The sequence below is a fragment of the Canis lupus genome, chromosome 35, assembly GCF_003254725.2.
Source record: "Canis lupus dingo isolate Sandy chromosome 35, ASM325472v2, whole genome shotgun sequence".
NCBI classification, from domain to species: domain Eukaryota; kingdom Metazoa; phylum Chordata; class Mammalia; order Carnivora; family Canidae; genus Canis; species Canis lupus.
This window is the reverse complement of record NC_064277.1, coordinates 453,236-467,494: the sequence shown is the minus strand read 5'-3', so window position 1 is coordinate 467,494 and position 14,259 is coordinate 453,236. Positions and strand designations below refer to the sequence as shown.

Here is a 14,259-nt window from a genome sequence, read left to right as displayed (position 1 = left end):
CTTTCTGAAAGAATATGTGCTCTTTACTCTCAGGCTTGGGCCAAAACTGGTGGTGTCTGGTTAGCTTTATTTCCTTTCTGTGTCCATGTGGAGAGACTTCCTACACATTGTTCAAGGATTATGGGCTCAAGGAGAGTTCTAAAATACAATATGCTAAAGTGATAGTTTTTAGTTCTCTTTTCCTAAAGGTGCTTGTTAATCCTTTTTGTTTACTCTTAGAAATGCCTATGTGAAGAGTATATGAGTAGTTCTACTGGTTAAGGCATTGTTTGTATCTTTGACCGCTAAAGACATTATTTGTTGTGTTCCTCTTGATATAGAGATCTTACAAATGAAGGGAAAAAAAAACTTTCCAGAAAATAAAGTGCAAAGTTAAAAATATTTTAAATTTAAAACCAAATGCTTGCTTTAACTACTTCTATGGGCTAAAAATAATAGCTAACATTAGCTAAATGCTTAATGTGTTAAGCATTATTATAGCTCCAATTTATAGGTGAGGAAACAAAGGCATAGAGAAGTTAAGTAGTAAATTGCCTAAGGTAACCAGCTAGTGAGGGGCAGGGCTGAGTAAGAGACAATGTTGAGGTCAAATGCTGCCTTTATCGGTTAAAGATTTTTTAGGCTAGACTGCCCCAAGTGATCTTTCTTCTCCACTCCTATATCTGCTGTATATCCAATGTGTCTGGAATTATCTATATATTGCTTTGTATTTTTATTTTAGTTTTTACTTGTTTCAGTTTTGAAATCGATTATAAGTATGTGGGAATGAAAATAGAAAGATTTCCTTGTATTAGCTACAGGAGCTTAGGGAGCATGTGAGTGGTAGGCATTCAGTATATTCTTGTATATCAGCTAATTTTCATTAAAGTTGTGGCTGCCCAAACCAAGTACCTAAAATTGATTGTCATGCTGCCAAGAAATTCCAAAGTACTATCTAAATTTCTAGTAAATCTTACCAGTATTAACTCTATTAAATTCTTCCTTGAGGAAATTCATTTAAATTTTGTGGTTGTAATTAGAAAATACACTAGACTCTGGAGTACACTTTTATTTTCATGATTTAACTTCAACTCTGTCATATGAATTGTGCTTGGCTGAGCAAATGTGTCTTTGTATGCTGCCTTTTCTATTTTTTCTTTGTTTTGTAAATATTTATTTATTCATGAGAGACAGAGAGGCAGAGGCACAGGCAGAGGGAGAAGCAGGCTCCCTGCAAGGAGCCCGATGTGAGACTTGATCCCAGGACTCCGGGATCACATCCTGAGCTGAAAGCAGATGCTCAACCGCTGAGCCACCCGGGTGTCATTTCCAAGCTTCCTGAAAGGATTATCAGGTCTCTTATTTTCACTTTCCTTTCCATTTAAACCTATTTTTGTTTTTGGGGTTTATGTTTTTAGAACAGTTTTAGATTTTCGGTAAAATTGAGAGGAAGGTCTAGAGATTTACCATATACTCCTTGCCCTGACGCATATGTATAGCCTCCCCCATTATCAGCATCACTTCCCAGAATGGTACATTTGTTATAATTGATGAACCCACACTGGTGTGTCATAATCATCCAAAGTCAGTAGTGTATGTGAAGGTTTCCTCTTGGTATTATCCATTCTGTGGGTTTGGACAAATGCATAATGACATGTGTTTATCATTGTACACAGTATTTCCACATCAGAGAGTCCTCTGCCCATCCATCGTTCTCCCATCACTGCTGGCAACCACCAATCTTTTTGTTGTCTTCATAGTTTTGTTGTTTCCAGAATGTAATATGGTTGGAATCACACAGTACGTACCCACTTCTGTGTGAAGTTTGGCTTCTTTCACTTAGTCATGTGCACTTGAAGTTCTTCATGACTTTTCAGGGATAACTCTCTTCTCTATGGCTCTGAATACAGTTCCATTGTGTGAATGTACCACAGTTTATTCATTTGCTCACCGAAAGACACCTTGGTGGCTTCCATGTTTTGGTAGTTAGGAGTAATTGATCTAAACATCTGTATACAGGTATTTATGTGGACATAAGTTTTCAGCTCCCTTGGGTAAATACCAAGGAATGTGATTGCTGGATTGTGTTGTATATATTTAGTTTTGTAGGAAACTGTCAACTGTCTACCAAAGTGGCTGGACCATTTTGCATCAGATATTCTTCATAGCACACTATTTCCAAAGTCCCATAGTTTTCTTATAGCTGTGCAATCTCTTTTTTCTTAAATCCAAAACACTTTTCTGTCTCTTCTCACCTGAATAGAACTTAAGTATCAATGGTATTCCCACAGTTCCAGCTTGGACCTTCTTTTTTCTCAGTTTTACAGAATTTAGAGGAATGGTCTTTTCCAACCACATACTTTAATGCACAGTTTCTGTTTTGATGATTGCTGAAGTTATATCTCTATTCCATATCACTTGATGAAAACTCCAGTCCCATAAAGCTATGCCTATGAGCCACTTTTACCTTGGCTATTCCATTGGCATTGGAACATTAACATATCAAAACCAATTTTTTTTTTCCAAAACCAAATTTATATTAGCAACTACGTGTCTACAGATTATTTCTCAAATTCCCTTTCTAGGTGAGCACACTTTTCTCATTGCCCAAACAGATGCTTGGGGTCTTCTTTGAGTCAGCCTTTACTCTCCTTTCTCACATGTGAGAATCCTCAAGTGTGCTCACATCTCTTCCCTCATTTTCTTTCAAGTCTACCTCTCTTATTCTTACTCCCACTCACATCCTCTTTTGTTCTACTTTGATGATGAGGATGCTCTACCTAGCTGCTTTCCTGCTGGCAGTCTTTGGTACCTTTTCTCTTGCATCTTAGAGTCTATTGTCAGAATATGGTTTGGTTGATCATTCCCTATTAATATCTGATTTTGTTAGCCCTTGTGGCAACTACCAGTGATTCTCCCCCTGCCTCAGAATAAAGCCAAATGCCTGCTGTGGTTTGCAAGCTCCTCAAACAGCCTTCTCTCTTGCTGCTCCTTACAGATTTTCCTGCCTGTGTTCTGTGCTCTCTGGCCTCCTATTCATACTCCTCCTGTTCCTTTTCCATGGAATGTACTTGCTCTTCTCTTTGACTCATCAACTTACACTTAGCACTCAGCCTTAAGTGGCGGTTCTTCTCTTCTCCCTGTGCCCCCACCTGGATTTTTTTTGTTCCTCTTACATGTTCCCCATGGAGCCTGAGCAATACTTTGGTTACAATACTTCTACCACATTGTTTCATAACTATAGTAGTCTCCCTTACCTGTGGTTTTGCTTTCCATGGGTCTGTTTACCTGGGGTGAGCCACAGTCTGGAAGCAGAAGATCCTTCTGACTTATCATCAGAAGGTCACTGTAGCCTAATACTACATCATATGGCTATATCATTTACCTCACTTCATCTCATCAAGTAGGCATTTTATCACAAGAAAGGTGAGTAGAGGACAATAAGAGCTTGAGAGAAAGACTACATTCACATAAATTTCATGACAATGTATTATAATTCTATTTTATTACTAGTTATCATTAATCTCTTACTGTGCCTAATTTATATGTCAAGTTTTATTATTGGTATGTATGTATATGAAAAAACATAGTCTGTCTGTAGTTACAGGCATCCACTGAGGGCCTAGGAATATTCCCCTGCAGAGAAGGGGTTCCTACTGCATTTCATTCTGACTTCTCCATCCCTGTGAAGTGCTGTGTCCCCTTTGCTTCTGGATGTGAGTCTCCAGCACAGGCTAAATGTGGTTGGTTATTTGCAGACATTTTTCTAGGGTAGTGGTTCATACTTAGGGGTGATTTTTTCTCCCAGGGCAATTAGCAGTGTCTTAAGACATTTTTGATAGTTATTACTGGTGAGACCATGATGTTATCATCTAGTGGGTAGTTGCTGGGGATGCTGCACAGGAGACTTCCTACCACATTATCCAGCCCCAAGTGGCAGTAGTGCTGAGATTGAGAAACCCTGCTCTAGGATGAAGTGCAAACTTTAGGGTACTAAAAGAAAAGACTTTTCATAACAAAAAGATGAATTGGATTTGGAGTTTTAAAGTGATGTATATATATAAATTTGTAGTATCAAGCAACTTAATTTTCAGTCTAAACTGGTTTGGTTCTTTTTATGACCTATTGTTAACATTTACTCAGATTTTGTGTTGTGGGGAAAACACATGAGTCCAGTGCTTATTAAGGGCTTATCAGCTACCTGCAGTAATTTAAGCATGTAAATGAGATTGTGAAAAATATAGTGGAATAAACTCTTTGTTTGAGAAACTTTTTCATTTACTTTTTCTTATTTTAACTGTGCATAGTAACAGGTGAATACGCAGGCAGTTTTTTGGAGATGTGGGAGTGAGTGATGTCCTTTTTTAAGCTCTTAAAAAGAATTTAACTATAAAATCCTCAGAAAAGGTCAAAAGTAATAAACTTTTTGTCTTATGTAGATTAGCAAATGATGAAAACTCTAGTGCTACCCTGCACAGTCACACACCAGTTCAAACACACACATGTGTAACTACCAGCAGTAATCTCATACATTTGTATACTCTTGACTCTCTTTAGCCAGATGTCTGCTACAGTGCCAGATACATAGTCCATGCTGATCCATCAAAATATACAGGGCTCCTCAGAGGGATTCCGTGCCTACATGACAAATTGAGTGGGTACAGAAGATCCATTTCAACTAAATAGACTATTTTTATTCAGTAAATTTAAAATTTTGCGTAGCTATTAAATTTGAAGAGCTTACTAATACACTGTAAAATTAGGATGTTGAAGGATAAATTGTTGCTGATGTTCGAACAAAATGGGACTAATCTACAAAACCATGTAATGGGAAAACAAAATACCTACCACTTATACACTTATACATTTTAGTGTGTGTTTAAATAAAGACAGAAGACATCACAGTAAAAGGTTTGATTCTTCAGTCCAGGATTCACTATGAAGTATGATCTCCTGTTTTATAATTCAGTTTTCAAAGAAAATTTCTGAGTTGGAAATTTGAGTAGGAGAAAGTAAGAAACATTTTAGGAAATGTTTGGAAAAAGAGGTAATGACTCATATTCTTAAATAGTACCTGTTGTAGTAATTTCAAAATAAAAGTTTCACCTACAAATATCGATTTACAAAGTTATTTAAGTGAATATAACCAGAAGAGAATGGAATAAATGCTTATAGTTCTCCAAATTTAATTGCATTTTCTCCTAATCTTTTTCAGAGTAATACAGAAATTTTGGAATACTCATCAGATAGTGAAAAAGAGGATGACTCAGAGAATGTCTTCTTTATTGATTCAGAATCCTCTCCCAAACAACATACAGATTTTGGATCTGATAATAGACAGATGATGGAGAAACCAGTGAAGCAGAGGGTGAAATCTGCAGAGACCATTTTGTACACACCCCAGAAACAGAAGTTTCCCAGGACTCCAGAAACATTGGCAAAGAAGAAGAAGCTTCTAAGGTTAAATTATACCTTTTTAAAATATCTTTTTTTAAAAAAAAAGTTGTTCATACATACGGAGGATATAAAAAATAGTGAAAGGGATTATAGAGGAAAGGAGAGAGAATGAGTGGGAAATATTAAAGCAGACAGAACATGAGAGACTACTAACTGGGAAACGAACAAGGGGTAGTGGAAGGGGAGGTGGGTGGAGGGATGGGGTGACTGGGTGACGGGCACTGAGGGGGGCACTTGATGGGATGAGAACTGGGTGTTATATGTTGGCAAATCGAACTCCAATAAAAATATACAAAACAAAATAAAAGTTTTTACTTTAAAAATCCAAATATCTAAGATATTAATTTAAAAATTATTAACTGGTTTACCTGGCGAGGAAAATTGACAGCATAGAATTGTAACTTCGATAAGAAATTATAGATTATTTTTACAAATGTGGTTATAGAGATTGTCCAACGGAACACTAGCAAATGCAAAGATACATGAAAGAGCAAAGAGGGATTCCTGGGTAGCTCAGTGGTTGGGCATCTGCCTTTGGCTCAGGGTGTGATCCTGGAGTCTCAGGATCCAGTCCCACATGGGGCTCCCCGCAGGGAGCCTACTTCTCCCTCTGGCTGTATCTCTGCCTCTCTCTATGTCTGTCATGAATAAATAAATAAAATACTATTAAAAAAAAAAAAGAGCAAAGATGCACAGATAGGAAACTATCTGTATTCTTCAGTATGTATATGAATATTGACTAGGGCTAGGGCATGGAGGGTCGACCAGGATGTGTGAAGAGGCTTGGTGTATGCCTTTATAAGAGCCATGTCCCAGCCCTGTGTAATACATGGTCTCTTTTGTTTTAAATTAGAACAAAGCAATGAAAACAAAATTTCTTTTTTTTTTTAAATTCAGATTGCCAGCATATAGTATAATACCTAGTGCTCATCCCATCAAGTGCCCCCCTCAGTGCCCATCACCCAGTCACCCCAACCCCCCCCCCACTTCCCCTTCTGCAACCCTTTGTTCATTTCTGAGTTAGGAGTCTCTCATGGTTTGTCTCCCTCTCTAATTTTTCCCACTCAGTTCTCCTCCTTTCCCCTATAATCCCTTTCACTGTTTCTTATATTCCCCATATGAGTGAGGCCATATAATGTTTGTCCTTCTCCAATTGACTTACTTCACTCAGCATGATACCCTCCAGTTCCATCCATATCGAAGCAGATGGTGGGTATTCATCCTTCCTGATGGCTGAGTAATATTCCATTGTATACATAAACCACAGCTTCTTTATCCATTTACTCTCGATGGCCACCGGGGCTCCTTCCACAGTGTGACTATTGTGGACATTGCTGCTGTGAACATTGGGGTGCAGGTGTCCCGATGTTTCACTGCATCTGTATCTTTGGGGTAAATCCTCAGCAGGGCAATTCCTGGGTCATGGGGTAGCCCTATTTTTAACTCTTTGACGAAACTCCACACAGTTTTTAAGAGTGGGTGTACGAGTTCACATTCCCACCAACAGGGCAAGAGGGTTCCCCTTTCTCCACATTCTCTCCAGCATTTGTTGTTTCTTGCCTTGTTAATTTTCACCATTCTCACTGGTGTGAGGTGGGATCTCATGATGGTTTTGATTTGTATTTCCCTGATGGCCAGTGACGCGGAGCATTTTCTCATGTGCATGTTGGCCATGTCTAGGTCTTCCTCTGTGAGATTTCTGTTCATGCCTTTTGCCCATTTCATGATTGGATTGTTTGTTTCTTTGCTGTTGAGTTTAATAAGTTCTTTATAGATCTTGGATACTAGCCCTTTATCTGATACATCATTTGTAAATATCTTCTCCCATCTGTAGGTTGTCTTTTAGTTTTGTTGACTCTTTCTTTTGCTGTGCAGAAGCTTTTTATCTTAAGTCCCAAGATTTCATTTTTCCTTTTGTTTCTCTGGTCTTCATAGGTGTATCTTGAAGGAAGTTGCTGTGGCCAAGTTCAAAAAGGGTGTTGCCTGGGTTCTCCTCTAGAATTTTGATTGAATCTTGTCTCACATTTAGATCTTCCATCCATTTTGAGTGTATCTTGGTGTCTGGTGTAAGAGAATGGTCTAGTTTCATTCCTCTGCATGTGGATGTCCAATGTTCCCAGCACCATTTATTGAAGAGACTGTACTTTTTTCAGTGGATAGTCTTTCCTGCTTTGTCAAATATTAGTTGACCATAGAGTTGAGGGCCCATTTCTGGATTCTCTATTCTGTTCCATTGATCTATATGTCTGTGTTTGTGCCAGTACCACACTGTCTTGATGACCACAGCTTTGTAGCACAACGTGAAATCCAGCATTGTGAGGCCCCCAGCTCTGGTTTTCTTTTTCAACATTCCTCTGGCTATTCAGGGTCTTTTCTGATTCCACACAAATCTTAAGATGATTTGTTCCAACTCTGTGAGAAAGTCCATGGTATCTTGATAGGGATTGCATTGAACGTGTAAACTGCCCTGGGTAGCATAGACATTTTCACAATATTTATTCTTCCAATCCATGAGCATGGAATGTTTTTCCATCTCTTTGTGTCTTCCTTAATTTCTTTCAGAAGTGTTCTGTAGTTTTTAGGGTATAGATCATTTATCTCTTTGGTTAGGTTTATTCCTAAGTATCTTATGCTTTTCGGTACAATTGTAAATGGGATTGACTCCTTAATTTCTCTTTCTTCAGTCTCAGTGTACAAAAATGCCACTGATTTCTGGGCATTGATTTTGTCTCATGCCACACTGCCGAATTGCTATATGAGTTCTAGCAATCTTGGGGTGGAGTCTTTGGGTTTTCTCTGTATAGTATCATGTCATCTGCGAAGAGGGAGACTTTGACTTCTTCTTTCCCAATTTGAATGCCTTTTATTTCCTTTTGTTGTCTGATTGCTGAGGCTGGGACTTCTAGTACTATGTTGAATAGCAGTGGTGAGAGTGGACATCCCTGTCTTGTTCCTGATCTTGGGGGAAAGGCTCCCAGCGTTTCCCCACTGAGAGTGATATTTGTTGTGGGCTTTTCATATATGGTTTTTAAGATGCTGAGGAATGTTCCCTCTATCCCTACATTCTGAAGAGTTTTGATTAGGAATGGATTCTGCATTTTGTCAAATGCTTTCTCTGCAGCTATTGAGAGGATCCTGTGGTTGTTGTTTTTTTCCCTTGTTGATGTGATCTATCACATTGTACGACTGTTGAACCACTCTTGCAGCCTGGGTATAAATCCTACTTGGTTATGGTGAATAATCTTCTTAATGTACTGTTGGATCCTATTGGCTAGTATCTTGGTGAGAATTCTTGCATCTGTGTTCATCAAGGATATTGGTCTATAATTCTCCTTTTTGTTGGGGTCTCTGTCTGGTTTTGGGATCAAGTTAAGCTTGGCCTCATAAAATGGGTTTGGAAGTATTCCATCCCTTTCTATCCTTCAGAATAGCTTTAGTAGAATAGGTATTGTTTCTTCTATAAACGTTTGATAGAATTCCCCTGGGAAGCCATCTGGCCCTGGACTTTTGTGTCTTGGGAGATTTTTGATGACTGCTTCAAGTTCCTCCCTGGTTATTGGCCTGTTCGGGTTTTCTTTTTCTTCTTGTTCCAGTTTTGGTAATTTGTGGCTTTCTAGAAATGCATCCATTTCTTCTAGATTGCTTAATTATTTGGCATACAGTTGCTCTTAATATGTTTTTTAAAAGCATATGTATTTCCTTGGTATTGGTTGTAATCTCTCCCCTTTTGTTCGTGTTTTTATTAATTTGAATCTTTTCCTTTTTAATAAGGCTGGATAGGGGTTTATCTATTTTATTAATCTTTCAAAACCAGTTCCTGGTTTTGTCAGTCTATTCTACAGTTCTTCTGGTCTCTATTTCATGGAGTTCTGCTCGAATCTTTATTATCTCTCTTCTGCTTGTTTTGGGCTTTATTTGCCGTTCTTTCTCTGGTTCCTTTAGTTGAGAGGTTAGCTTGTGTATTTGAGTTTCTTCCAAGTATTTGAGGGAGGCTTGTATTGTGATGTATTTCCCTCTGAGGACCGCTTTTGCTGTATCCCAAAGATTTTGAACAGTTGTATTTTCGTTTTCATTAGTTTCCATGAATCTTTTAAATTCTTCTCTATTTTCCTGGTTGATCCATTCATGTTTTAGTACGATGCTCTTTAACCTCCATGTGTTTGAGTTTCTTCCAAATTTCTTCTTATGATTGAGTTCCAGTTTCAAAGCACTGTGGTCTTAAAATATGCAGGGGACAATCCCAATCTTTTGGTATTGGTTGAGACCTGATTTGTGACCCAATATGTGGTCTGTTTTGGAGAAAGTTCCATATGCACTTGAGAAGAATGTGTATTTGGATGAAAAGTTCTGTATATATCTGTGAAATCTATTTGGTCCAGTGTATCATTCAAGGCCCTTGTTTCTTTGGTGATATTCTGCTTAGAAGATCTGTCATTTGCAGAAATTGCCATGTTGAAGTCTCCCAGTATTATTAATTGGTTGATACACTTGGCAGCTCCCACATTTGGAGCATAAATATCCATGATTGTTAGGTCCTCTTGTTGGACAGACCCTTTGAATATAATCTAGTGTCCCTCTTCATCTCTTACTACAGTCTTTGGGATAAACTTTAATTTATAGGAGGATTGCTACCACAGCTTTCTTTGGAGGACCATTTGAAGGGTAAATGGTTCTCCATCCCTTCATTTTCAGGCTGGAGGTGTTCTTAGGTCAAAAATGAGTCTCCTGTAGACAGCATGTAGATGGGTCTTCCTTTTTTTATCCAGTCTGAAACCCTTTGTCTTTTGATGGGATCATTAAGCCCATTCATATTCAGAGTAACTATGGAAAGATATGAATTTAGTGTCATCATAATACCTATTCAGTTCCTGACTGTGTGAATTGTTTCCTTGTGCTCCCTCTTTCTTTTACAGGGTCCCCCTTAATATTTCCTGCAGGGCTGGTTTAGTGGTCATATATTCTTTCAGTTTCTGCTTATCCTGGAAGCTCTTTATCTCTCCTTCTATTCTGAATGAGAACCTTGCTGTGTATAGTATTCTTGGCTGCATGTTCTTCTCATTTAGGACCCTGAATATATCCTGTCAGCCCTTTCTGGCCTGCTAGGTCTCTGTGGAGAGGTCTGCTGTTAATCTGTTATTTCTCCCCATATAAGTTAGGGATCTCTTGTCTCGAACTGCTTTAAGAATTTTCTCTTTATCTTTGAAATTTGGAAGTTTCACTGTTAAATGTCAAGGTGTTGAATGGTGTTTATTGATTTTTTTGGGGGGGGTCCTCTCTGTCTCCTGGATCTGCATGCCTGCTTCCTTCCCCAAATCAGGGGAATTATCAGCTATGATTTGATCAAATACACTTTGTGGTCCTCTCTCTCTCTCAGCTTCTTCTGGAATCCCAATAAGATGAATATCCTACGTTCTGAAGCTATCGTTTATTTCCCTAAGCCTTTCCTCATGGGCTCTTAATTTTTTTGTTTGTTATTTTCCTCAGCTTCCTTTCCATCACCTTGTCTTCTATGTCACTCAGTCTTTCTTCCACCTCATCAACCCTAGCAGTTAGAGTATCCAGTTTATTATTTTTTATTTTTTTAAAGATTTTATTTATTTATTCATCAGAGACAGAGAGAGAGAGAAAGAGAGAGAGGGAGAGAGGCAGAGACACAGGCAGAGGGAGAAGCAGGCTCCATGCAGGGAGCCCAACATGGGACTCAGTACCAGGTCTCCAGGATCACACCCTGGGCTGAAGGCGGCTCTAAACCGCTGGGCCACCTGGGTGGCCCTAGAGTATCCAGTTTAGACTGCATCTAAGTTAAAGTATGTTTAATTTCAGCCTGATTAGATCTCAGTTCTGTAGTAACAAAGTCTCTGGAGCCCTTTATGCTTTTTTCAGAGCCTCCAGTAACTTTATAATTGTGCTTCTGAATTGAATTTCTGAGCTCGTGTTTAAATCCCCATTCAGTAATTCTGAGAGAATTGCCTCTGGTTTACTTTTGTGTTAAATTCTTCCTTCTAGTTGTTTTGTCCAATGTAGAGTGGCTCTATGAGCGAGCAGTCAAACATATCAGCCATGACCTAAGTAAATTACACCCTAGACGATTTCAAGGAGCTCAGAGACCAGAAAATAAAAGATAAAGAAGAACATAATAAAACAAATGGACTACTAAATTGATAAACAAAATTTAAAATAAAATAGTGAAAATAAAAAAAAAAAAAAAGGAAGAGGAAAAAATGGGAGTGGTGATAACCTAGAGGGTTATCCTATTGGTTCTGAGTGTATTTTCTGTATGTTAGAAGATGCTCACCTCCAAATTTATATAAACCAGCAAACCTTTTATAAAGACCCAACTTCGACCACAAATACCCCTACTCTTATAGTGTCTCTGGGAATGATTGAGGCTTCACTGCCCCTCCTGCAATTCTGTCCTACTTGCGTGCTAAGCACTTTTCAGTCAGGGAAGACTCAGGTGCGGGATTTTTAAAGTTCCTGCTTGTTCAGGGCTGGGCTTTTATGCCCTGGAGGCTTTCCTGGCTCCACTTTCGCCTGGCTCATTGGGGTTCCCCTCCCCCCACTTCATTTATTTTATTTTTTCTGCCTTCCTACCTTGTCAGAAGTGAAAACTTTTCTTTCTGTAGCATTCCAGCTCTTCCCTTTTTACATCTTAGGTCTAATTCATAGGTGTTCAGTGTGTTTTGAAAGTTATCTTGGTAAGTTTGTGGGACCAGATGAGTTGAGGACCCCAACTCTTCCGCCATCTTGCCTTGACTTGACTGAAAATAAAATTTCAGTGAACATTGAAAGTGGGAAGGAGTGCCATAAAAGCAAACTTAGTAGAGAGTTTCATGGAAAAAGGAGTTCAGTAGAAAAAGTAAATGTCACAGTGAAAAACACAGGTTTGGGTCTGTTTAGGAAATATTTATGTCAAGAAAGGGCAGGTACAGTGCATACTGAGAACTCAATGGCAATGTTAGTGAACTAGCAGGGGAGGAAGCAAGGGACCCATGGCTCAAGGAGTTCCCAAGACATAAGGAGTAAGGACTGTACTGTGACTGGGATTTGAGTTGAGAATTGAGATACTGAGATTAGCTGCTAGTGGCTGAAAGGGATCTTTGGTTCAAAGAGATATGAGAGGAAAGATGAGGCCTATTCAGAGAATAATGAGGAAGACTCTGTGGGAACAAAGTAGGATAATTGTTCTGTCAGTTTCCAGGATGCAAGTAGAGGAGGGGAACCAGGGGACAAGAGCCCATAGGAGCGGAGGGACAAGCATAAGGATTACAGAGTCTAGTGGGATGGATGTAGAATGATGAGTCAATTCATGTCTGTTCACTATATATGCTTATAACATATATATGCTGGTAACATAAAATAACTCAGAATAGGGCACCTGGGTGGCTCAGTGGTTTTTGTCCCCCTTAGGGTCAGGTCATGAAGAAATTTCACCCAGGAGGCAAAAGCACTGTACACTGAAAAGTATAAGACACTGATGAAAGAAATCGTGGAAGACAAAAATAAATGTGCTCATTGATTGGCTGAATTAATATTGTTAGTTATGTTAATACTGCCCAAAGCCATCTACAGATTTGGTGCAACCCCTATCAAAATTTCAATTGCATTTTTTATAGAAATAGAACAAATTTAAAATTTTCATGGAACCACTAAAGACTTCAAACAGCCAAAACAATCTTTTGGCTTTTGTTTTTGTTTTTGTTTTGAAACCAAGGCGACACACTTCCTGGCTTTAATCTGTACTACAAAGCCGTAGCAATCAAAGCAGTATGGTATTGGTATAAAAAAACAGACAAACATTTCAATAGAACATAATGGAAAGTCTGGAGATAAACCCATATATATGATCAATTTCTTTGTGACAAAGGAACCAAGAATATACAATCGGGAAAGGACAGTCTCTTCAATAAATGGTTTTGGGAAAACTGGACAGCCACATGCAAAAGAATGAAACTAGACTACGATCTTATACAATACACAAAAAATGACTCAAAACATATCAAAGATTTGAATTTAAGGATCCAAAACCATAAAACTCTTAGATAAAGACATGGGGGTAAGTTCCATGACATAGATCTTGGCAATGATCTATGTAGTGGGACTACATCAAACTGAAAAGCTTCTGCACCAAAAAAAGGAAACCACTGATACAGTGAAAAAGGCGTTTTTCTGAAAGGGAGAAAATATTTGCAAATCATATGTCCGTTAAAAGATTGATATCTAAAATACATAATGCATACAGCTCAATAACAGAAAACCAAACAATTCAATTAAAAATGGGCAGAAGAACTGAATAGATACTTCTCCAAAGAAGATTGACAAGTGGCCAACAGGTACATGAAAAAGTGCTCTACATCAGTAATCATTGGGGTAATGTAAGTCCACATTCATAACCTGTTAGAATGGTTATCATCAAAAAGACAAGAAAATGGGGCATCTGGATGGCTCAGTCTGTTGAGCAGCTGACTCTTGATTTCAGCTCAGGTCATGATCTCAGGGTTGTGAGATCAAACCTTTCTTGGGCTCCACAGTCAGTGGGTAGCCTGCTTCTTTCTCCCCGTCCCTCCTACTGCTCTCGCGTGTGCATGCGCTCTCTCTGTAAAATAAATAAATAAATCCTTAGGGGAAAAAAAAAGACAAAAGGTAACAAGTGCTGGTGGTGATGTGGAGAAAAGAGAAACTAATGTTCACTGTTGGTTGGTATGTAAATTGGTATGGCCACAATGGAAAACAGTTATGGAGGTTTCTAAAAAAAAAAAATTAAATATAGAACTATCCTATGACCCATCATTTCTCTGTTCAGTAATAAATCCATTAGAAATG

At 38.5% G+C, this 14,259-nt stretch overlaps 1 protein-coding gene across 10 annotated transcripts in view; it reads left to right on the top strand.

Moving 5' to 3' along the window:
* The window catches only part of SPIDR (scaffold protein involved in DNA repair), a 437,895-nt gene that overhangs the window by 127,314 nt on the left and 296,322 nt on the right, over positions 1-14,259 (top strand). For all 10 annotated transcript variants that reach the window (XM_049105958.1, XM_025446508.3, XM_025446489.3 and 7 more), the window contains one exon: positions 5,195-5,439. In XM_049105958.1, coding sequence (XP_048961915.1) covers positions 5,195-5,439 — 245 coding nt within the window. The remainder of the gene's footprint in view (positions 1-5,194; positions 5,440-14,259) is intronic.